Source organism: Brugia malayi, assembly GCF_000002995.4.
Source record: "Brugia malayi strain FR3 genome assembly, contig: Bm_v4_Chr3_scaffold_001, whole genome shotgun sequence".
NCBI classification, from domain to species: Eukaryota; Metazoa; Nematoda; class Chromadorea; order Rhabditida; family Onchocercidae; genus Brugia; species Brugia malayi.
The window spans coordinates 8,812,820-8,838,053 of NW_025062477.1; the positions used below are offsets into that span (position 1 = coordinate 8,812,820).

Consider the following 25,234-nt stretch of genomic DNA (forward strand, 5'->3'; position numbering starts at 1 on the left):
TTCATTAAATTCAAAATTAAACTTGCCAATTTAACTTGCTGTTCATTTGATAAGTGAATTCGGTATGGATATGGAGTAGATGAAAATATCACATTCCTAATTACTGGGAATGTTACTTCAGTAGAGATGAGAAAAACTCAAAAAATAACTTTTTATAATTGTTGTCATATGACAGCGAATCTTTAGTGTTGTTGGTAGATTTAGAAACTCTCTCAGCAGGTGTCAGTAGTAGATAATGCAAGAAGCTAAATCTCAACATTTTCGGGAACTGTCTCGAAGATTATTGGATACTGGGCGAGTACAGTAATTCACTTCATAAATTTGCGTCATTTTTATCATGTAATAAGCTATAAATACTCGTCAGGCTGGCATTTTTTTTTTGACGATTGGCGTAGATAAATATTTCGTGATGATGGTTTTTAATTATCAAAGAATCTTCTTTCTTATCACTGGTAGGAAACATTCAGTAAAAACTGATTGTTGTATTTAGAGGGTATCTAATGAGCGTACAGATAATAGCACTGAGTCAAACCGAAGCGAAGCGCGTTGCTGATCTAAGCACTGAATAGAATTTGATTAACAAACCAAAAGATGGGAGTTGGATAATTAATTCATCATTTTAGGCATCGAAACGTTTGTTTCATTTTTTTGTGTATAATGAATCGTTTATCTGGGAAATATTCTAAACCATTTTTATCATTTTGATAAAATGTACTGTAAATATACACTAAAAATTTCTATTTATCAATTTACTTTGACATACTTGTATGAAAAGCATATTTCGGTTATTCTGACAGTAATCTTATTTCGTTTTTATAAATGATGATATTATTCTGGAAAAGTTTATAAAGTCATCGTTTTACTTAGATAAGAAGATATAGATTTCACCGGTTTCATCATTTGGCAACATCTTTGCTATCCTTATTTTTATCATACAAATATGTCAAATTATTCCCACGATCTATTATTTAGATTTTTTGCAAACATATGAGATATTACATTTGGAGTCCCACAAAATAAATGGAAAGCTTTCTCATTCAATCAGTTATTTCTGTACCTTACAAATCCCATATATTTGCAAAAAGTCCAAATAGTAGCTTTCATATCTCAAATATATAGATATAAAAAAATATATATACATAATTTGTTTTGACACTGCTATTATCATCTACGTTTGCATTAAGTAAGGACAGAAGTACAATATATTTGAGATTTTTACTATGTTTGAACTTCAGTTACAAAGCCTTATCCTCCCTAAATCGCTACATGCTGACATGCTAGGCTTTTTGCTCAGTTTTATTAATCATCACTGATTCATAGCTTACGTTATTAAATCTTCTACACAACTCTTATCATTGTGAGCTTTAGTTTATCTTTTAAGCAATGAAGTTAGAGATAAAAACAAATGATTTATAGTGCTGCAAAAGACCATACAAAGCTTACACTGACTATTTGCGCTACAGTATTGGCGTAGTGTTTACTCTCAGATGAGTGATTTCTGATTGTTGGAGTTTAGTGGTGGGCAGGTTGGTCGTGAGCCGCGGGAGTTACTACGGGAGATTCAGAGTGTGTTTAATCTTGGTGATGTTTTGTGTGATTTATCTTGTTGCACCATTTAATGTGTTATCATTTCTGCGTTGATCTGTTTGTTAGGCTTCATTCGTATAAACTAATGAATATCCATATTGATATTGCGTTTTATCGTTAGGGCGATTAGTTATGAATATATAATAGCTATCCATGAACTAATAAATGGATTGACTGGTCGTACAATGAGTTACAGTAATGCAACCATCGATGCTGCATTATATTCATCATCCTATCACCCTAATGTTTTGTTTGGTAACTTATCTAGGGTATGAAAAAAGAACTCAGGGTAATTTTAATAATTATCAGCAGCAAAGCATTGTCATTCATTGTTTCAGATTTGAAATTTTTAAATATCTCTGTTGTAGGTAGAGGTAACTCCTTTTTATGGACTTTGATTTTCTATTAATTTTTTTCTGAAGTTAAAGAAAAATAGTTAGTTTGATTTTTAAAAATAATTAATTTGAATTCCTGTGGATTGGAACGTAGCTTTAATACTGTAGGTAGAGGTTAAGCAAGGTCATGATAGGTTAGAAGGGTGGAACTTTTTATAGACAAATGTTGCCACCAAATTTTTATGAACAGATGTTACAGACAACTTATGATTCTGTAAATATGAATTCGACTTGTGGAAAGATCTAAAAATAATGATGATGTTTATTTAAATGATTTTTATTCATTGTCACGGGTTATCTGCCGATCTTTCTTCTGTCACTTTAATTTTATGCTGTGGAATTTCTGCTCGATAGTTAATTTCTCGTCGATTTTTCAGCTCCTATTAGCTATTGAAAATGGCAGCAACACCAATTGCTACAGCACAGGGAAAAACGATGACACTTAGTGAGTTACGTGTTTTCGAACTTAAGCAAGAATTAGAAAAACGTGGACTGGACAAAAGTGGAATTAAACTAGCACTGGTAGAACGTTTAGAGGAGGTTTGTTTTGTGCATTTGTACGAAGGAAGAAATTTATTGGTCTTGGTATTCTTTGAATTGAAAAAATTGTACATTTGACATTATGTCAAGCTGCACCACTAAAAAATCAAATTCAAGATAATCGTTATGAATAATGCACATATGACACATGCCAATATTGATCCTGAGAAATTAGCATTACACACAAAATAGCCATATACACCACCACTTTGTTCGATCTCTTAGGTCATATTAATAAGCTGCTAACAGACTGAAAGTAAACCTCTAGAGTAAGTCATAAACAAAAGGGAATAACTTATTGAGGAATATTGGTAAAATAATCTTGTTGTCGTAAAGCGGCAAATCTTTTCAAATACATATGTAATTTCGGGGAGTTGCTCTTTACAAATTTTTGATAATCAAATTTTTTTGTGTAAATATAGTCGTATACTGTTTTTCTTCAAGGCTCTTCGAGAAGAAGGACATGACCCAAAGATTTACAAGTTTCTGATTAATGATTATGGCAAAACTCTGACGATTCCCTCAAAAGGTTCTTTTAACGAGACAGTGAGGGAAAATCAGTTCAGCTGTAGTAGTCACAAAAGTTAGAGCTTATCGTTCTTCATTTTGTTTAATGATCATTTTTTAATATCTGTAATCAGCTTTCTCTCCCAATTACCTTTATCCTTCTTTCAGTTTTATTTTCTTTTAGCTCTGTCTGAACATGGAATTGAAGTCTCCAACGGTCGTCATGAAAATGAGCAGCTGGTAGTGAAAAAGGATGAACCGGATACTGTCGTCGGCGTGGTTATCGAGTCTGAAGACAGTGATGGGGCAGTTGAAAAGACTGTTCACTTGACAACATCCAAAGAATCGTCTGAAGAAGTGACGGAGTGCAAAAAAGTGAAACACAGTCAAATAGAGGAAACTCATTCCTCAATCGTGACGCAGGGTTTTTTGTTTAAATCTCATATTTAATTGTTGTTATCATCAATTTATACTTTGCATATCCCATTGCAAATGGTCGTTTATAACTAGTATTTGGAGACGTTGCACAATTCATGTTTATTTTTTCACTGTCCAGTTATGTTTTATAGTGGCAGTAAATTTTCAGAAGATCGCAGTAAAAATGGACTTATCGAAGAACAAATGGAAGTAAACGAAGTTGCTGAAGATGCCTCTATTGTCAAAGAAGTAGTGGAAACTAAAGAGCCGGACGAAGAAGCAGTTAAAGAAGTTGCAGATGAAGTGAACTACGAAGATGAGGAAATGCCAGATGCAACTCGAGTATTTTGTTTTTATTTCATTTTTAACATTTTTATTGCTATATCCAATCTTTTGTTGTTTTGCCAAAAGTTTTCACATTTCTAAAAAGTTATTTTACGGTTGTGATGTTAGATAATAGAAAATTCGCTTTGATTTGGTTGAAGGAAGATCTAAAAGAATTTTGCAGATCAATGAAGAGGAAGGCGAAGCAGAGGAGTGCAAAGAAATTGAAAGCAAAATGACAGAAAAAGAGGATGAAAATAAGACAGCTGGAAAAGTAGAAGTAAAGGCTTCTAAAGAGGATGAGAATTTATTTACGTCGACTGTGGAAACTGTAGCATCGACACCAATGGAACGTATAGAGAGTGCTTCACATGCATCAACATCAGTGCTTAAAAAATCTGACAATTCTTTGTGGATCAAAGGCATCAGCCCGAACACAAAAGCTGCAGATTTGAAGGTTGTTCTAAGATCTTTTAACGTTTTATTTTTTAGAAAGTGTATACAGGGTATGGATTGACTTTACACATATCTGCCGATTTTTCCTCACTTTTTCAAGTTATTTTGAATAGAGATTGCGTTATCAGATACATTTATTAATTCTACATAACCATAGTGCATATATGGTTTGTGGAAGTAATTCAGTCAAATATATTCAGAACAGTTTTGAGAACGTTTTCAGGCATTGTTTGCGAAGTACGGCCGAGTGTTAACCGCTAAAATTTTTACGAGACGGCAGCAGCCATCAAATGCATGCTTTGGGTTCGTCACTATGGTCGATTCTGCTGCAGCCGATCTTTGTATTCAAAAACTTCATAAAACAAATGTTAAAGGACGTCCGATTACAGTCGAACGAGTATGTTTTCTTCAAATTCTGTCGCACAGGAGTGGTGAGATAGCGATTTCAGATTTATAAGCAAATGCTGTGGTTTATTCTAGTATCCAGAACTGAAGTCATTTTCGTTATCGAATTTTACTATGATGCACGAAAATAGATCGCCACAAATGTCTTTGATTCGAGAAAGCTAATTGTTACATTTGGATCAGTATGTGCTTATATAGGCTGTGACCAACAATTTTCACAAATCAATGTTTTGCTCCTCGTCCTGATTTTTAGTAAAAAGCCAATATTCGTAATCAAAAAAATTACAGTAGTATTGTCTTCATGTGACTTCAAAAGCGATATATCCATTGGAACGCCAGAGTTGGTAATTCACGAAGGCAGAATGCTTTATTAAAGCATACATGGTACAAAATTTTACAAATTTAGGCAGACCGTTGCAACATGCCCATTGTTAAATCGATACCCAAGAAACCGATATGTAACGCGACAGGTGATGTCAAAAGTGGAAAGTCTGCTACCACTTTTGATACTTGTTCGAAAAGCGGAGAAGAAAAATTATCAACCACTAGAGCAGCCGAAAAGTCGAAGAAAGATACATCTAACATTGACAAGTCGAAAAGTAGCACATCCAGTGGCAGTAAAACAGTCGGCACAACAAGAAGTGAAAAGCAGAAAACAGTGAAAGCAATGTCGGAAACGAAAAAATCACCTGTTAAAGCACCGTCTGCAAGCACAACACGTAACATTTACAGAATTTTATATGTATGAAAAGCTCAGCAATCGAAAAGATGAGTTCCTTACGCAAATGGTCATTTTGGGGTGCGGATGAAACATTCATGAAGTTTTTCCTAACTAAAATGTTTTTTGGAAACCACTTATGAGAATTGTATTTCTGGGGTGAAACCTCAGAAAATTACAATTCTGGTTGAGGTCCTGAAATCCGGTTGAGGTTCCTGAAATTGGCAGCCAAACTTCGTTAATTTTGGAGTGTAAAAAACCTCTGAAGTTTTGATGCTGTCATTACTAAGAGGGGTTGTCTGGTATGTACTTGGGCGTTGATCTTTTTGATATCATCATGCCTTCCAAACAGTCAACTGGTCTTTTGCAACAGATGGTTGTGGCTCCCTGGTTCTTAGATTGAAGAAAAGCCGTTACCGAAAAGGTGCTGATGAAACACTCATGAAGTTTTTCCTGACCAAAATGCTTCTTTGGAAGACACTTTTGAGAGTTGTGTTTCTGGGATGAGTTTGCCTCATAAAATTACGATTCTGTACCTGCGAACACATGTTGAGGGAGTCTCTGTGCGTCGCTATAGTTTTCAGTGTAAAAGGCGAAATGAGAAATAGGACATTTGCTTATATTCTTTCAGACTCAAGGTTCTCAACGCTCAGTAGCAGTAAACGTTCTACAGTCACACGTCTACCGTCACGGTTTCGAGCCAGTCGAAGAATAGAGAGAGCAGATCGTGTTTCTTCAACATTACGACGGTCATATGTAATTCGTAAACCTAGTTATTCGTCAGCTGCTTCAAGAAGGACTTTGGGAAGTAGACCATTTTCGAGTCGTCTTGGTCGTGGCAATATATTACGCGGTATGGTTCGCCGTGAAGTTTCTTCACGTCGTGTTGAGCCTCCTTCTTCATGGGAGAAGCGTGAAATGATGGAAATGTTGCGTAAGAAGGAAGAGGAGCACCGACTTAAAGAGCAAGAGTTAAGACTGCAACGTGAACGTGAACGCCTAAAATTCGAACGTGAACGGTTTGAACGGGAACGTCTCGAACTGCAACAGTTACGTCAAATCGCTGCTCTCACGACACCAGTGCAGATGATGTCTCCAGGAGCTCCTCCACAACGTCGCTCACATGAATATGGTGATATGGATTCATCCAGGTACAAAGCAGAAAAGGAACTGAAGTATGTTTTGATTGGGTGCGAATTTTCTTTTAACTACACATTCTGTACGTTTCTGATGAATTCCAAAGTTTTTGGGGTCTAATAAAAAGATACGAAACCAGTTGAAAACACCACAACTTTGAGGGAATTGCCATGCCTTTCTTTGAATGATGATGCTGATACGATTTAGAGCAAAAAACTAACTAAAGATAGTGCTTTCGCGTGAATTATAGAGAACTACTTCAAATAATCTTTATTTAAAGGCGGAACGAATATTCAAGGCGATCAGGAGAACGATCGTCATCACATCGTGGCGTAACTTCTTCACGTAATTCTTTACCGGATCGGCGAGAAGGACACAGTTCATCGCGACATGTAAGTAGCACACACTCTTCGTCGCGTGGTACTGCCGAACGAAGTCGTGAACGTAGCCGTGACCGTAACCGGCATAGTATGTGTTTTTATTGCTTTAAAACAGCTGCATATTTTGCCTAAATTATCCGTTTTTTTTTTTTTTAATTACATGTGATTAAATTCTTTTTATCTCAGCTTTATTTCTGTTTGATTTCCAATATTTGCTTTGTTTCGATAAGTTGTGCAGAACTCATCTTTAAGATGAGCTCTGGGTTTGAACATGAAATTCATGAATTTGTTTGATGTAACAAATCCTAGGTACTCGTGACTACAGTTCTTCGAACGTGGTTCGTGAAAATGTTCCTAATTATGGTCGTGAAAGTCATTCATATTCACGTGGTGGTGACCCCACAGTTTCCAACAATTACGGTACTTTTTACACGTTTTAATCGGTACCAGTTTTTTGAAAAGATAATTTTAGATGGAGTACCAGTTTTTTGAAAAGATAATTTTAGATGGATGGGCTTTCATATATATCTACGGTTTAGGTATTAACATAAGGATTTATATCAATTTTATCTTAATCTAATATAATAAAAAGACAAACGGTAATTTCAGGACGTGATTTATATCGACCGGATTCGACCACTTATAACAGTCATCGTTCTGGCGACACTGGATATGGAAGTCGAGATCTAGGGACATATAGCTCATCCAGTACTTATTCCCGTGATGTAGCACCGTCTTCTTACAGCAAAGATTCCGGTTTGTTTTTCAGTATATCTTGGGAACAATCAGCTATTCAGTTATTTTGATATGTCAAATTTAACTTTGCAGTTGAATGCATCATTTTTCGATACTTAAAAAATGCTCTTCAAGAAAGTGTGTGTGAAGGAGCAAATAATGATTAACAAACTAAATATCGTATGAGTAGTCAAATAAAAATTATTCTACATAGCTTCTGACTACAGTGTAGATTTTTAAAACGCACAGTTTTGCTGTTATTCTATATTGGAAAATTGTCGCGAAATCGCATATTTTTGTGATACGCAAGTTCAAAGTGTGTAAACGCAAGTTTTGATTTTGTTTCATGATATTAATTTTAATACTAAATTTGAAGCTGTTATAAAACGTCTGAAGTTCAACAAATTAGTTTGCTGCACTCGATAGCAACAGAAATTCACGAAGCTATGTTTCTGGTAGAGGAATGGGAAGGAGTCAGTTTACAATACTTTGAGAATGGTATTGGTGAGTAAAGCATGAATTCTATGAAATAATTTTAACAGTGAGCGTTTCACTCGTTTTTTAGGTTATGGCCCCAGCTCGCGATCTTTGGGAGGTAGTACTTGGTCAGTTGGAGGTTCATCTTCGACGTACGTAGGATCATCACGCGATTATGATGGCGATGCATGGATTTCGGGCGTATCGGCGTCTCAAGGCCATGGGAATCATGGCTTGGGAAGCAATAGTTGGTCATCAAGAGGTTGTTAGATTGTTTTTTTCTGGAAATTTGTCTTATTGTAGAAGAGACAATTTCTGATGGTTCCAATTGTGCGTCCGTTGTCAATACCAATTTACTAACCTTATTTTGTTATTGTAGATGACCATTGGTCAGCTGGTGGTATAGCTGACACGCATGGACATGTTTCAACTTATGATAAGTATGAAAAGTACGATTCTTACGATAAATACAACCGCCGTTACTGATTTAAGTATTTATTATGCTTAATGGTCTTATGTTATTCAAGACGAAGCGGAATATATGCCTTGTGTTTTTTTCTGTAATTTGATCGATTGTGGTAGATATTTTTTCGACAGAAAACAAATTGCTATGCGAAAGCTGAAATATCAATCAATCGTTAGGAAGATGTGACTTCTGCCTACTTATATTTCGGGTGCTTATGACAGACCTGAGAATTAGTTCGTCGGCCGTTGTCGAACCCCTGATCTTACACTAGTGAATAATTGATCATACTAAAATGGTCAAATAGATTTAATACGAATCTAAATGAAAAGAGCATGGATTATTTCGAAGTTTCATATTGCTGCTTTTCGGCAGGACCAGAATCGATTTTTACCATCAAGAGGAGGTTTTCATTGGAGTAGTCGAAGAATTAATACCATTTTTTTCAGTAAGTTCGTTTAATGTGTACGATAATCTTAATTTCTAATGCGAATTGTTTTTTCCGCTTCTTTGTATCTAGACCTGAGGAAACGATATCAGGACTGCTTAGAGTGTTGCAGTTATTCTTAGAATGAGATTGGTTATCCTGCTGATGTTATTTTCTCTTCACCGCCCGTCATCCACGAACCACATTTCGTTACAGTAGCTTTCCCCAATTTCAAACGTCAAGAGACGGTGAAGGAAGTTGTGATTTAATAAACTCGTCTACTGACTATCTACCAAGCGTTCTATAGTTTCTTTTGCATTTGATTTGTTCTGTGGAATAAATTTCCCTTATGGGACAGTTCTGCTGTTTACTTATGCTGTTTAATTTGTGATCATTTTCCCCTCTGATTGCTGGATCCCGTTGCAGATCTTAGGTTTTATTGAACAAGATCGCGTGGACCGGTTCTGTGTTCGTCATGAAATCATTGGGACTAAGCGCCCAATGATTTCATGCTAGTGACGATAGCTGGACAGTAGCAAACTGCGAAATTGGTACCAGTTTATAAAAAGAGGGTAAACTCAGAAACTATAGTACCCACAATAAAATGTTAACAGAGTATGTGGAGCTAATTTATTTTAATATTATGTAAGCAAATGGAACATAACTGTATTTTGGATTATTTACTGAGTAAAATACATGACAGAACGAGATGTATTGCAAGTAGATATTGAATGCACAAATTGTGCTACAATGAAAAGTCATCAGCAGCTGCACAAGAAATGATGGCATTTCTATTTAACAAAAATAATGATTACCCGTTACATATGTAACTATGTTTTAGCGTCACGGTATTAAGTGGTCTTTATAGCTCGAAATATTTCAATCATTTTTAGTATGCATTTTCGCTTAAAGTGCTGTGTGATTTGAGTGCTCAGTATGGAAATACAGATTTTCTACTGCAACTACATTTTCAGTAAGCTTACTACGTCAAATAACGGAAGTGCTATACAAATAGACACACGCCACACGCGCTAAGCAATTCGATGGAGAATTTCACACTTATCAGCAATACACGGAACAATGAAAAGAATGGTATAAAGAGGGAGCGAATACGACTAGAAACCGTTAACAGTGAGATTCGAAGTTGGCACCAAACCTTGTAGAACTCGATCATGACGCGGCTTCAGGCGGCAGCACCGCGCCAAACGGCCTCTTGTTGTTAAAATGCGTAATCGTTCGCCCCGTGATACTTCGAGCATACCGGGTCCACTGAAGTCATCAATAGCAGATGCTAAATAGCAAACGGCATTGATGCCATCTGCTATTGATGCACGTGAATGCAACTTCTGAGATGGAGACGTTGCACTAGCTGAAGGAGCTCCACCCTCACGTGATGACGATCTTAAAGAACGATTAGAATTAAAACATGCTTCAACGCTTGATTTCGTTCGTACCGGACGCTTACTAAGTAGGGGAATCCGGCTTCGTCGCAGTAACTGTGTGTCATTAGAATGGACGAAATGTACTGAATTGGTACGGTCATTGTAAATGCTGTTCAGCTTTTGATTTGACAGACGAGCAGGCATTGAGGAGCTCTTTGGCACTCGCGAATCGCTGGCAAGACGTGAAGCTTCCAGAAGTATCGTGTTGGGCCATTCCTGGGATGAAACATTGTTCGAGGATCGATACTCAAGTAATGTGATCAGTTCCAAATTCTCTAACAGCCGCCACAACAGACTTCGATATGCAGTACTTGCCCGTAACATGAAAGCACCATCGTAGTAAATTCTCGCCAATACATTCTCCTTTAGCACCACATAACACATCCAGCAATCAATAGATCCTAATCTGAAAGGAACCGATTCAAAGTGAAATATCGAAATTCATGAAACACATTAATAAAAATAAGGCCACTTTCGACGTTCAAGCCTTTCCACAATCGCTGAAATTAAAATGGGAAATAATTTTTTGAAATTGAATGTTGATACGAGAACATATTAATCAATAAACCATAAGACTTCGCTAAAAATAAAACTGGAGGCACTGAACAAAGGCATTGCCTCAGTGAACTTCAAGGAAAGATCTGAGTTTTATCGAAAGTAAACTTGAAAATTTACTTGATTAATTCATTGAAGAAAACCTCCACACGAGAATTTAAAGGCTTCTCGCTTTTATCTAACTTATGCACCAGTGAATATACACTGTTCGTTGCTGGACCTGAAATGCCCTTAAATCTTGCAAACATTTTTTTTTTCTTTTTGAGATTTAAAATCAACATTTACTCAAACTATACGCTTGAAACTTTTGTAAAGTAAATTAAATGAATACCAGGTGCCGTAACGGTAACAATCATATCCCAAGGATGTTTAATTTTTAAACCATCGGCGAGCAACATCTCGAGAGTAGAACAGAGATTTGTTGGTGAACCTCCTCGCGCTACTTCTGCTACTCCCTCTACGACCTACATATGGAAATTTATAGAAAAAAAAAAAGCGTAATAAAAATAAAAAACCGGGTATTTTTAAATTACTTATACGAAAATAGAGAACAAAATTAGAAGGAATTTAATTATTTTCTAAATAAAGTTCTCTAAATTAAATGATAAATAGAATTTTAGCATAACCTTTTCGACCAGTTTTCTTTTGGCATTGTAAATGGGTAGGCCAACAATGCTCAACTCTTGTGCTCGCAATCTCAGTTGACCAAAAGATGTAAGTTGATCTTGAGCTGAGGAATTTCGATCAACAATCTGTAAATCGGGGTTGCTGATTGATGCCGATCTTCGCATAGTTACTCATAAATAACTACAATCGTTCCAAACAGATATGCGCGAATGAAATTAGGCTGAGATTCTCAGAATGAGGTTTTCATTTCATTCCAGTTAAGATGACCTTTTTTGATAAGAACTTTGCACATCAGATAACATACAGCTGTCCTGCAGTTCGGTGTTTTCGTAGCAACAGTTATATTTATAAAATATAATTTAGTGGCTAGAAATACACTTAAAAAAGGCATGAATCGGATAGAGACAACAAACAAAATACAGTAAAGCAACTTCAAACATGAAAATAATAAAAAAGTAACCTCACTCGTGACACAATCGCAAAGAATATATCGTGCTCTAGCAGGTTGAGCCCAAACAGGTGGATGGAGCCTTTTCCTAACATTGAAACATGTTCGACATGCTTCGTTCCTACGTGGTATTATCCGTTCAATATTATTTGTTCCTGTTAAAAGTTGACTATTTGCTTTGAAAAATGAACAAGCCTCAGCAACGTGTCTGAAAAACTTCTGTTTAATCTGAAACTTTTGTTTTTAAAATTTATAAAGAGATAAGTAAATTCATTATTTTCTAAAATCATGTCATGAAGTGAAGTAATCTCATATATGGTGTTCTACATTTCGCTAGCGAATATAGAATAAACATCAATCCTAGTAAGGTTCCGTTATCCTTCCAACAGCATCAGTATATAGTGCAGAAAAAATGTAACCTCCCTCATACTTCCCTTCCTTCCATTATGGAATTTTGTGGAAAAGACTTACTTGGGTAAAAGAAGAGCTAATGATGGCCAATCTTCAATATGTGACGGGCCACTACTAGCTGTAGCACTGCTACCCAGTCCAGAATCAGGGCCTCGTTTCTCCAGAACGTTAACCAATGAGAAATCAAAATTTTCATCTTCTAACACTCCTTCTTTCAATTTATCCACAATTGTATTCATTGACAGAGATGACTGACATAAACTTGGCATCTGAAATCCACTTACGATTTCGAAGTTATGAGAAGACTTACTGACAACTTAAAATATGCAAGTACCAGTAATGTCTAGTTTTAGTAAAAAGATACATATACTTCGAAATTCACAGTAATAAAACTTTATATTCACGACCTGTGAAAGTACCGATGATATCTCGAAAAGTTCAGGAAAAAAGTCTTAAATCAACAATTTACAGAAATATTGAAGTTTATCAAGAAAGAACAGTCAGAAGGAAAAGAAAGATCTGAGTCTAGATGATTTTAGATTAGGTAAATAACAACATTGGTACAAGTAATCGAGCACATTACCGTATTTTTAGAATTTTTACAGGATGAAAAGACACAAACTTATCATCACAATTACGAAATTCTATGTGATTTCTCATAGAAAAGTTGGAATGTTTCTATTTTGTCGTGAAAACATTATTGGTAAGCATTATAGCTCCCTTCAGATGCGACCGGTAAAGACAAGGAGGACTCCTCACGCTGATAAAAAATTATTGATTTAGCAATTGCACAAGTACTGGCTTTATCACTCTGAATATGAAAAAATTTCCAAATGCGCTAACCATTCTTCTTAAAAACGGTATATATTAGTGGTGAGGAAGAACATGCTATGACACGTGAGAAAATCAATGAAGTGGACTGGCTTACAGATTTTTCTTAAAAGATCTACTTTAAAAACTGAAATAAATACAACAATCACCTTCCTCTAACATATACACAACAAACTTCAAGAACATCATAAATCTTGATGAGTCCAATCAAAGGTGTACTTCAATATGCAAAAAAAAAAAATTGAAAGATGAATTAAATATGCATTTCGATTGTTTTTTTCTCCTAACTTTTCTTGAAATAAAAGGGTATTTAATTCAAAAAGTTTACGTACAGTAAGCATAAATATTCTGTAAAAACTATTTGAAAACTCGTTTTGAATTCTTGAAATCATACGGCCAACTATCCAACAAACACTCTATCATTATAAAGGAATCAAAAAAAGAAACGTGAAGAAACTGAAATGCTCTAAAAAAAATCCCTCCGTAGTCATAATTATTGCCTGATAAGAAATGATATAGATCAATGCACTGAGAAAATTTTGGAAAGAAGAACAGAGTATTCAGTTGGGTCATTTCTTTTACCCAAATCCACGATCTATATCTTTCCCTTTCCTTCATTTAAAATTCTTAGTACCTTAATTTCGAAAGAACGAAAAGTGTAGTTTTCTTTTTTCTAATTTCTCTTTGATTTTGCAAATTAATTTTTGTATCAATTTCAGGCCATTAATTATAGTGGAACAAAACCACTTGGAGTAATTTCTTGAAATAGATAAAATTCGTAACGTAAAAGTAATGTGTCTTTTGATACACAATACTTCATAAAGCATTTGGGTAATTTATGCATAATTGAGTGCGCGCAAAAGCAAAAAACAGAGCAATCTATATGTGAGGAAGCCGAAGAGTTTAAGTAGGAGAAAATTTAATTTGCTGAAACTACGGGAACACTTTAAGGAAACTTAATGAATTGGGAAATTTTTGTAAAAATAGAAAATAGCCTAAATGAAGTGAACTAACGTTATGATTTAAGACCATAAAGTCGAGATGTGGAGATCGAATTGCTTGGAAGTCCGCAAATGTTCGTCGAGGTTTCATTGGAGGGTTTGGCGGTATACGATTTGCGGCACGCCAACGGTCTGCCCGTTGCACAGCTGCCGTACTTTGTGACACAAAACCGATTTCATTATCATTGACATCTAAATAACGTCCATTGCCTGAAACTTTTTGCTTTAAATTAATGTCTTTTTATTGCTAAGGTAAAACCTACATTATCTCACCTCCCGCTTCATTTTTTTTCTTATATGGGAAACAAATGATTTCAAAAGCTTGCATTAATGATACTGCAGTGAAAAACATGCAGGACAATTTTATGGATTTGTCCTTTTATTCTAATTATTTTTTAATAATTTTTCTGATTTACAAATGATATACAAGCAATAAATGAAGCATAAAATGTTTCAACTCACCCACATAGAAATCTGAATAATCATAGTCGGATTGTCGTTCAACAAAAGTTGCCACCAGACTCGATGGTCGTTGCTGTTCGCTTGTTGTTGCTTTCAGATTGTTGCTTAATTCAGGCAAACTATTGGTTTTTTCGTCTAACGGCTCTGTACTTCGAATACGCCCCCAAGTAGTAAAATTACCACTTGTCCATTGGCCGCTATCCTCGAACGTTAATTTGTAATCATTTTTTTTTACCTAAAAAATATGAACAGAAGACCTTATAATATAAAGGCAGAAATTGATATTTAATAGTTTATGCTTTCCCTGGGTCTCATGTTATTTCTTCCATATATACATACTATAAGTAGTCCATACGTCACTGTTAATACAATTATATTACTTGTTTACCAATAAAACCATCAAAACAGGAAAAGAGGTAGGATAAGATGCCATGGCAAATAGATGTGTGTGTTCAGTGTCATGCATTCACTGCTTCGGATCGATTACATAAACGTTATCGACAGCCTTTACGAACCTTGCAGTAGCAAAATTAACGACCGCTGGATTCAAGTGCAGTCGAATAAGTTTCACCTATTCATCGAGATGACGGATTTTGTATCTCAATCATATATCTTAATACGTCCACTTAGTAGACAAGGATAAGTAAATTATGAATTTAGAATACAACATAATTTACTATATTTTTATACTGATCCTCTTTTTTATACTGATCTCCTAGAAATATATCGAAACAATTAAACGTTCATCTCTAAGCAGTGTTAAATGTTCTTTTAACATTCTAAGAAAAAACTAAGTTTCTTTAATCAATTTTCCAGAATGAATGTGAAACTAAATATATTGAATTGTATGTGGAAAGCATTTTGTTCTGAAAATCTTTGCAACACAAGAAAGATCAGAAAAAGTAGTGCAGAGTTCAATGATCGAATAAATTTCAGCCTAAACTAGGTTTAATTTCTAGTTCAAAATTTTCGGGTTCAAACTTCTTTTTAATAGGAGAATCAAATAAAAGATTCTAAAAACTGACTTGTGAAAATGTACTATTAATTTCAGCAGTGGTACACACTGCCACTTAGCTGTCGCCCCTCATTGTTTGTTAGTGTTTTACAAATTCAAAACTTCGTTAATATTCAAGCACTGAAGTGTTAAAACGTATACCTGAAACGATAAACCACTCATCGAACGATATTACAATCATTACAGCTCTCATCAGCTGTTTTCTCTGTACAATCAATTAACCTGTTCCATATGATTTACCAAAATTACGAAGTGGAACTTGTACTAATGTGTCCTGACAGCACTAAGGATCTTTCCCAAAAAAGGTAGTGTAAGAATCAAATTGACTAAACCAACCCTTTGAAGAAAAGAATACTAAAATGCTCTCATTTTTTATATGAAATGGAAATAGGAAAAAGGAGGTCGACAATCGTAACAGAATGCTTTTAACTATCATACGTTAATTACTTTAAAAACCCGGTGAATGAGGTTTTAAAAAATTTAATTTTATAGAAAATTCCTCTATGCTTGAATTCTTGGCATAAAAAATAGATGAGAATTTTGAAAAATGCATAACCTGTTACAACATATTTTGGCACAAATCGACTTGTTGGGAAACAGTGGAATTACAGGCAAAAAAAAATTAGAATTATATTTAATATAAATAGAGTGATTTGACAAAGTTCTATTTAGTTTTTCGCAAAAGTTAGTCGTCAGCATAAAAGGAAATAAATGCTGGTAGATACACAAATCAAGTACCAAAAAATAATTTGACTGGTATGTCGTCGAGGGGAGAGTAGTATGAAATAATGCTTGCAAAAAAAAGTTTGCAAAAAAAAAGGTTTTTGAATAATTTACCTAAACAAAAGTGAACTAAATAAAAATGAAGTTGGATTATATCTCATTTACAATCAATATATATATATATATATATATATTTTATAATTATCCACTGCTTACATGCAAAGAAAGATCGCCGTTAAATGAAAAAGAAAGAACTATAAATATTGTCCTGAAGCTGGGAATTTTAGAATATCACTAACGGTTTCATTCTAGATACCTTTACAACAAACATAAATATATATTATTTTGAATATAATGCAACAATTAATACATGGAAAGCATAATTTAACCTTATCCAAAATATAACTTTCGTTTCATTTTCCAGTCCTACCTTTAATGACGTTTTCCCCTTCAAAAGTTTATATGCTCAGCTGAGATAAATCAGATAACAAACATATATTTAATGACATACTGTCATTCTCTACATCGATTGAGGCTGCTAGCAATTAGAAGTGGAAATTATAAGTTAATCTCATTAATCAAAATATTACAAGAAATTACTCTAAAACATCCAATTCTCTCTGAGCCTATTACCATACTTGATCAAACGTGGATTCAGTCTTAAAGATAACTGATATAGATAAATGCAATATGAAACACCTTTAAAAAATTAGAGATGGTTCAATAACGCACAAGCGGAAAAGTTTTGATACAGAAGTCAAAACACTTTATCCAAATTTAATAAAAAATGAAAATGAGCTTTGCTTAAAAGCATAGTGAACTAGTTTTTGCACTGTAATTTGAATACTATATAATTTATTTGATCCCGAAAATCAGTTTTGTTTTCAAAAAGTTTAATGTTACAATCAAATGAAGAATATAAGTGATGCCCTATCAAATGAGATTACTGGATAATAGATCAGTAAAGTCTATAAACAAGTCCCAACAATTCATCTCTTTATATTCCCACTTTAGTCATCGCAGTGGTATTTCTTTAATCCTGACCCTCCTCTCCAAGCATTTAAAAATACTCTGCACGTTATTTCAAGATTTGAGAGTTTCTTAAAAATTTAAATACTAAGATTTGAAAATTTAGAAAGAAATTAAATGTTTATGGCACGAACTTTAATAACAAAGTGCTTTTAAAGATGTGATACATCTCATTTTTAGCTTGTCACACCAAGGCTGCTGATACAGATCTATCTCACTTGAAGCTTACAGAATCATTATTATTCACCAGTGACGTCGACAATACGAAATATCTATCACAGTCAACAATAAAAATATTTTATTAATAGCCTATTATATGTATATTTGGAATATTGAAACACTATTTTTCACAAAGAATTAGCATAACAAATGAACACTTGAAAATTGAGAAAAAACTTTCCTGGAACAGCATGAATGAATTTTTGGCTTAAGCGGAAAGAGAAGTGAAAATAAAAGACAGTTAAGAACTGAAATAATTTCATAGTACTGAAAAGATACCAAAGGGAAGATATAATCATCTCCGCTTTACAACAAAAGAGATAGTAAAATGTATGTATGTGGAGGGAAGTGAAACCACAAAGTTAGTACTAAGCACAGTGGGGAAGAGAAATGACAAACCTCGCATCGGGCATGAAGCTTCTCGATGTCAAGGCTATCAGTGGATATGATGGAAGGATCTAAAGCCATGCTTGAGAATAGGCTTATATCCTCGTCATCAGTTGATCGTTGAAAATCAAGCTGTGCGATGTGCTGATCGATGTCAGCTGGCCATTGTGATTCCAAATTCTGATCCACTAATTTAAGTTCACATAGCTCGACCATGTTTACTCCTTCACTGATCACAGCTGGAAAAGAAACACCCCACCAACAATGAACCAATGGCCAGGCTTTTTAAATTTCAGTGATCAACAGCGCAATTCTCGCAAATGATCCTGTACAGCTCTAAAAATAGCCCATAGTATAATACTTCGGGATGAGTCGAGTAGAGTGTTAGCTCGGGTCGGAATGGATCAGTCGGGTCAAGTCCAGCGAATAACTGTCGCCGACACGTTCGTACACTCTAGCGGCAACAACAACACTCCGCACCAAACAACAAATGTATGCCCAGCCGCAACGTCTTACAACAACATTCCCCTCCATCTCTCTCTTGTGCGTTGACGTACCTGTCTCTCTGTCTCTCCTCTGTATCTCAGCATTTGGGGAGAGCAGCAAGCAGTAAGGGTAAGCAGGGTGTATCGATTGTCGATATTAAGGATGGTGCTGCCAGCTAGGCCCTGTGGGCAGCAATTCAGGCCAACGGAGGAGGAGGATATGCAAATGGTGTGCAGGAGTGTCCTGATAGAACGGAGAGGGATATTGACATTTACATACTGTGTACGCGTTAACTCCTCTGAACACATTTCCGGAATATCTTTTGTGCTGAATTATTGCATTCCGTCGACATTTCCAGTAAGCACGTTAGGAAGGAGTAATAATGAGGAGGAAGCGTTTATTGGATTAATGTACGCACAAATTCCCTAGCATATAGCTATATCATCCGATGAAATGGGTTCTGGTGGTTCGCTGAGATAGCTCAAGGCCTAAGATAAAGCTAGCTTACGCTATTCAAACATAAATTTTTGAGCTCTCCTGGGCAACGAATTGTAGAACTCATCAAAAAAGACGTAGAAAGATGATTCATAGAAGTAAGATAAATAGATTAACTGTGGAGCAGAAAGACCTCAGACCAGAGGTTAGAGTTTGTGATATCAGTCTTGATGGAGTAATTCACTGAAGGGGTGAAAAGAACTCATTTAAGGAGAGCAATTTCCGAAGCATATAAATTAAGAAAAAGTTTTAATGGAATTGAATTGGATCATTTTCTCCAGTCAGAAATTTACTTAGGAAGGTAGTGTAAACACAACAGTACATTGATAGCGAATCTTTATACAGGGAATCGTATACATTTTATAGGATTGATTGTGTAATTCATTGAATTGATGAAGTGACATCTATTGAAGAGGATATTAGAAAAATATATTGCAGTCGTATACGTGGGAATGTTATGCGTTCACAGTCGATTATGCGCTGTACTTTGAGTTAGGATGCTTGTTAGAGTAAGCATCAATTAAGACATAACTTTAATAGTATTCAATTTCAACCAGTTTTCGTATTTTTGTTTCAACCAATTTTGTATTCGTGTGCTAACAAGGAGTGAAATATTCGGAGGACTGATTATCTATCTCAAATAGGCGAAAAATTATATCGAAAAGGATTGCAGTGGAATTTGGGAATCAAGGAAACGCGCATCTGCATTTTCATTTTCCATTTTATCTTGTTTCTGTTTCTTTCCAGGGTAAAACTGAATGGAAACTTTAGTTAATCTCTAAATGTATTGCAATGGATCGTTGTAGTATTGCAACGTGTAAAAATGCTATGACTCAATGAAGCACTGCAGTTTTTCATGACCTTTGAAAGTGAGAGGTGTTTTCTATAAAGGCGAATAAAGGTGAACGAAATCTTCCGAAAAACAAAAGATGAACACTTCTGCTCGTCTGTTCAAAACAAGTTTAACGAAATTGAAAAGTGCAACAACACTGACTACATGAGCACTGGAAGCATTTTGTTTTGAATAATGAATAGTCATTCAGCATTTATGAATTCTATAAAGTTCTCCCTACTAGTAATTTACTGATTACAGAGAAAACTTGGACTGATTTGACCAATTACAGAGAAACTTAAGGCCAAAATTTGCAGGAGAAATATGGTTTTGAATCACACCATACATAATTTAGAAATACTGGTTTGGAATTTCCAAGAATTTTGCAAAACAATTTTTTACAAAATAGTTTATTACCATATCGTCATGATTCATTGAGGTATAAAAGAAATCATTATAAACACAAAAAGGACCTGATGTGTTAAGGTATGAAGAATTGCTCTTAACATGTTCTCGTGGAATCTGAAAGCATAACAAGGAAATTCCAAAAGAAAATGAAGAAATGTTCACCAAACACCGACAGTATTATCATTATTCAGGACAAAACCTTAAGTTGTCGAACAAAATGGCCACCAATTTGGATTTCTTGTTGTTATCCGTTTCTTCAGCAGCAGCCTTCACCAGTCTTGTACGATGTTGTGCAAATCGTGTTTGTACAACACGGATGAAGTGAATGAGACACAGTAGATATTGAGTACTATTCATGTAAATGTTGCAAAACTCTTTATAACTGTCACCGCCTTGGATCTATTTCTCGATATTAAATTTTGCATTTAACTTTGATCACTGTTTGAACTTCAGTGTATAGTTTCAGTGGTTAGTCCTACTTGCAGATCGGAACATATCCGCTGTGCGTATTCATCCTTTCTGCTTGTTGAATCCTTAACTAATTACCTGCGCTCTGACCTTTCAGTGTTTACAAAACGCGGATGAAATGAATAACATAAAAATATTTCTATGTACAACTAATTGCATTTCTTCGGCTTCGCCTACGAGAACATTCTTGCAACGTTTATTTTATTTTTTGACTGAAAGTGCTGAATAATAAGAATATATTTAATTCTGAAAGTCACAAAAACTCGACATTTTTGAGGATAAAATAACTGTCACAAAGATATGGAGCTAATTTACGTGTCGAGATTAATAATGAACATTAATAATAAAAGCAAAAAAAAAAAAATTATAGTTAACGTCCAAATCGAGCAAATTCGCCACGAAGACGACGTACAAATTGAATATCCTTGGGGAAGATAGTAACACGTTTCGCATGAATAGCAGCCAAATTAGTATCTTCGAATAAGCAGGTCAAATATACTTCCGCAGCTTCCTAAAAAGTAGAGTAATTTTAAAAGATTAAAGTTTGTAGAAGTTCTACTAAAACTTCAAATAAGACAAATATATGTGTATGTGTAATAGGTGATAGTGATAGGACCAGTAAGCAGCTCAACTCACACCTCAGTTACAGCAGACATTTCATAATAATTATAACACTAAGTTTATATTTACTTATGCAAACCTCACTTTTTAGTGACAGACATCTGCTAAATATTTTGCGTTGGGCATTAGTAAAGTTCTTAATTAATCTATGAAATAGCTTATGAAACATTACAGTGCTTTCTTTAGACTTGCTGCATTCATTTAAAATATGAGTGATACCTTGTGATCTATCCGTATTTGGTATAAATCTGAGCCAAGTAAAAGACACGGATGTATGGTAGGTAATTACTTACCTGTAGAGCTGATATTGCAAGAGACTGAAAACGCAAATCGACGTTTTTTTCGGACACATTCGTTGCAATTTCACGCACCAAACGTTGGAATGGTGCACGCGGCATGAGCAAATTAACCGTTCTTTGCAATCGCCGTATCTCTTGCAAAGCACGCATACCTGAGCACCACACACATTCAACTATATGAATTTTCAAACATTCACATAAAATGTAAAATAAGATATTCTGCAAAATCCAATTTGAACAACAGCACTAATAATTCTCTAACCACCAGTAATTCTTACGAATGGTTCCGGAAATTACAAGCAATAAGTGATCCTTTATTATGAAGTTATGGAAGAAAGTAATTTGAATTCAAGACAGAGAATACAGAATAACATTGCATACTAAAAAATACATGGAATTACAACCGACCTGGCTTGTAGCGTCGTTTCTTGATGGTGCTTTCGTTAGCAGCATCACTACGAACTTTATGCTTAGCACCACTTATTCGATCTCGTTTTGTGCGAAGTTTCATTAATTTTCCCCGAGCTGGTAAGGATTTTTTTGCGGTTTGCTTCGTACGGACCATCCTGCATCAAGTGCTACCCTTCTGTAAATACCTGTGAAGACAATAGATATCGCAAGACAACACTTCGCACCAAACCCCACTCAAAAACAACTAACAGCCGAGACACGACGTGGAACTGAAATCTCCCACGGAGACAAAGGCAAACAATGATTAAGATAAGTGTAAAATATCCTATAAGAGAAGAGAATTAGACGATGACTTGTAGCATTATGATCTGTCATTTACGTTGTGTTGATGACTCGCTCGTCAAGTCCAGTAAGCTCATCATGTGGACTTTCTGTGTTCCTTATCATTCTCAATCTCGAGTTTTACGACAGAAGGGTTTGTTACGAATCCAGAATCTCTGAAGATGTCCCGTTAAGTGTCATGAAATTTATTTTTTTATGACGGTGAGAGAAAAGTTACTGGTCCATAAAGCGATAGAATATATATAATGAATTCATTCAAACTGCTGGACTTTTCGATATTTTCTAGGTGAGTCAAAAATGGCGGAAGACGAAGACTACGAAGGTGAAATGGAGGCCGATGATTTTGGCGATGAAGAGCAGATGGATGATTTAGATTTGGAACCGGCCGAAGATGATACTGAAAGGATACAAGTCGTTGAGGTTTCTTTTTGTTTTCCTTCTTCAGTTGATATAATTCCTGCAACTGCAAGACATTAATATTGATTTAAAAATTTTCGGAATTACATTTAGGATTTATAAATTCCATAAGCAAAAAAAAAATCTCATCTTTAGCAACTTCACACGGGACTTTCCGATTTGGTATGATTGCGAATTCATTTCCTCATAAGAGAAAAGAGTTAGTATAAAATATAAAAATTTTTAAATATTTCATAAAATATTTTCGTAAAATATTTCATAAGGAAGAGAATTAGACGACGATTTTTTAATTTAGTTTCTGTATTAGTTTTTATGTAGTGCTGTCCATATCAATGTTTGTTTGTGTCAGGGATCGGAGAAAACAGCATCTACGGAGCGCGTCACAACTCCATTCATGACAAAATATGAACGAGCACGGATCCTTGGCACGAGAGCGTTGCAAATCGCAATGGGTGCGCCAGTTATGGTAGAATTAGAAGGAGAAACTGATCCGTTGGAGATAGCTCGCAAAGAACTCAAGCACCAAAAGATACCTCTTATCGTGAGAAGGTGAGTTCTGCTTTTTATTAACACATCTGAAAAATGAACGAAAAAACAGAGACATCATTTTGTTGCATTACTGCTTTGTACTTCCCTTTGACTTTCTTGATCAAGAAAGTGCAATAATTTGATTACTGCTTTCTTCTGCAAGTCGCCTTCTCAGTAAGTCGTTCTCATTTCGTTCTTAAGAAAATTTTTATTTTACTTTTTTTGTCGTCCCGCATTTTCTTAAAGGGACTCGGAAAAAAATGATTCTTGGAATTCCACATCTCTAACACAAATGAATTATAAAAATTTTAAATAGCTGGTGAAGATCTCCTGTTGCAGATATCTTCCCGATGGTTCTTTTGAGGACTGGAGTGTTGATGAATTAGATGTTACTGACTGGTGATTTGGTAATCAGTTTTATTATTTATGTATTCATTTGTTGCATTTGAAAAAGAGAGAATGGGAGATCTTTCTACACAGATAAAAGATTTCTCTTCACAGTAAAGACATAAGCAAAAATCTCTCAAAAATCTTGATTTAAGAGAAGTATACTGAAATGGAGGAGAATGGTCTGGGCTGCTATGTTGTGAAATCACATGATATCACGACACTATCCACACATGTTTTTACACAGTACTTGTTTCAAATTTTCACTAGAAATGAGATAAAAATTCCATAAAACTTTTGGTGCGCGGAAATAGTTATTTTTTAATAGAAATAGTTATCTTTCGAAAAAATTTCCACTATGGAGCAATAAAGTATTGAGAAAAGTACGAACACTACAAAAATTTGAATTTATTAAATTGTTAGACTTAAATTATTAGACTGAGTACAGACTCAGTCGAACAATTTTCCTTGAATATCTGTGATATAATCCACGCACAGTTTTACTTAACGATGGCAGTGTTTGCAAAAAGAAGCATGAATACTCATGCGAAATATATTTACTTCTCAATTCCTAGAAGTTATTACTACATTGCTTCGTTAGCATCTTAAAAGCTGAAGTATCATTTTATATGTCTATTAATGGAAGACGTAAAGTTATGGATCGTTCATGTTACACCTGTTCCTACTTCTATTTCTTTTTAAGAGAAAATCTTATTTTATTTTTTTCTTTTTTCGATAAAGAACTGGCTGGATTTCAACTTTTCTTTCAACAGATATGTTTCTCTATCACCTAGAGGGGCTAATGGGGTGTTAAGAGAAAATCCAGTGCTCTTTGGAAAAGAACTTGAACAGCTTACTGTTCATTAAGTACTAGAATCGGTAATGAGAAACTTTGATTCGGGATTAGGGTTTTTTTTTTGAATACATCTTTATTTATTGTATGTCATTGGAGACCTCATATATTCTGTAACAGAATTAAGCTACATCTGTGAATTGGATTTGAAAGAGAGAATCTGAGAAATGATACGGATAATATCACCGGTTGAGGGCTTAGAAAGTTGTGAAGATATGGCATAACGAAGAAAAATGTAAATTTAATGTAACAGTTGGTAACTATATGACATAAGTCATGAGACCACTGATGACGGAGTGAGGGAGCTAAGTTTCTTAATATCAAGAAAGGAAGCATTCACTGAAATAGTTATTCCTAATAAAAACCCCAGTAGTGATGTAACTTCGTTAATACGGAACATTGTGATTTTGAAATCACTGTTATCTTTCATAATTTGATTTAAAAAAAAAAAAAAAAAAAGGATTGAAAGGAGATTCGAAATCTTAGCTCATGGATTTAGATATAGATGTTTTAATATTTTGAAGTAAATTTTATACATCAAAATAGTTTATGCTTTTTGCGAAGCACAA

The 25,234-nt window shown here is 34.9% G+C and overlaps 5 protein-coding genes across 7 annotated transcripts; 3 read left to right on the plus strand and 2 right to left on the minus strand.

Annotated features, from left to right (window-relative positions):
- Window positions 1–2,378: 2,378 nt before the first annotated feature.
- Bm3751 (Uncharacterized protein) lies at window positions 2,379–8,564 on the plus strand (the record flags this gene model as incomplete). 2 transcript variants are annotated; one of them, XM_043080514.1, is made up of 13 exons in its annotated part: window positions 2,379–2,522; window positions 2,967–3,105; window positions 3,214–3,453; window positions 3,616–3,788; window positions 3,955–4,227; window positions 4,450–4,623; window positions 5,038–5,350; window positions 5,981–6,524; window positions 6,767–6,954; window positions 7,176–7,286; window positions 7,476–7,622; window positions 8,167–8,340; window positions 8,458–8,564. In XM_043080514.1, the coding sequence occupies 13 exons, from the start codon at window positions 2,379–2,381 to the stop codon at window positions 8,562–8,564; spliced, it is 2,727 nt and encodes a 908-aa protein (XP_042936448.1). The 2 variants fall into 2 exon arrangements, with proteins under 2 accessions (XP_042936448.1, XP_001901332.2); XM_001901297.2 differs by lacking the exons at window positions 2,379–2,522; window positions 2,967–3,105; window positions 3,214–3,453 and having other exon boundaries at window positions 3,651–3,788.
- Window positions 8,565–8,865: 301 nt separating this feature from the next.
- On the plus strand, window positions 8,866–8,994 carry Bm1640 (Uncharacterized protein; the record flags this gene model as incomplete). The annotated part of the gene is made up of 1 exon (XM_043080515.1): window positions 8,866–8,994. A coding segment is annotated over one exon (129 nt), but the record flags the coding sequence as incomplete, so codon positions are not given.
- A 1,295-nt stretch (window positions 8,995–10,289) lies between these two features.
- On the minus strand, window positions 10,290–18,334 carry Bma-unc-14 (Uncharacterized protein; the record flags this gene model as incomplete). Its single annotated transcript, XM_043080516.1, has 10 exons — window positions 10,290–10,369; window positions 10,434–10,816; window positions 11,086–11,185; window positions 11,297–11,429; window positions 11,592–11,717; window positions 12,053–12,248; window positions 12,512–12,720; window positions 14,297–14,493; window positions 14,746–14,980; window positions 18,131–18,334. 10 exons carry the CDS (start codon window positions 18,332–18,334, stop codon window positions 10,290–10,292), a joined length of 1,863 nt encoding a protein of 620 aa, XP_042936450.1.
- Window positions 18,335–21,177: 2,843 nt separating this feature from the next.
- On the minus strand, window positions 21,178–22,292 carry Bm12920 (Uncharacterized protein; the record flags this gene model as incomplete). Its single annotated transcript, XM_001901300.2, has 3 exons — window positions 21,178–21,318; window positions 21,722–21,879; window positions 22,136–22,292. 3 exons carry the CDS (start codon window positions 22,290–22,292, stop codon window positions 21,178–21,180), a joined length of 456 nt encoding a protein of 151 aa, XP_001901335.2.
- A 194-nt stretch (window positions 22,293–22,486) lies between these two features.
- Bma-rpb-6 (Uncharacterized protein) lies at window positions 22,487–23,828 on the plus strand (the record flags this gene model as incomplete). Of its 2 annotated transcripts, XM_043080517.1 has the most annotated exons (4): window positions 22,487–22,613; window positions 22,767–22,900; window positions 23,247–23,446; window positions 23,765–23,828. In XM_043080517.1, 4 exons carry the CDS (start codon window positions 22,487–22,489, stop codon window positions 23,826–23,828), a joined length of 525 nt encoding a protein of 174 aa, XP_042936451.1. The 2 variants fall into 2 exon arrangements, with proteins under 2 accessions (XP_042936451.1, XP_001901336.1); XM_001901301.2 differs by lacking the exon at window positions 22,487–22,613 and having other exon boundaries at window positions 22,778–22,900.
- Between the last annotated feature and the right edge of the window lie 1,406 nt (window positions 23,829–25,234).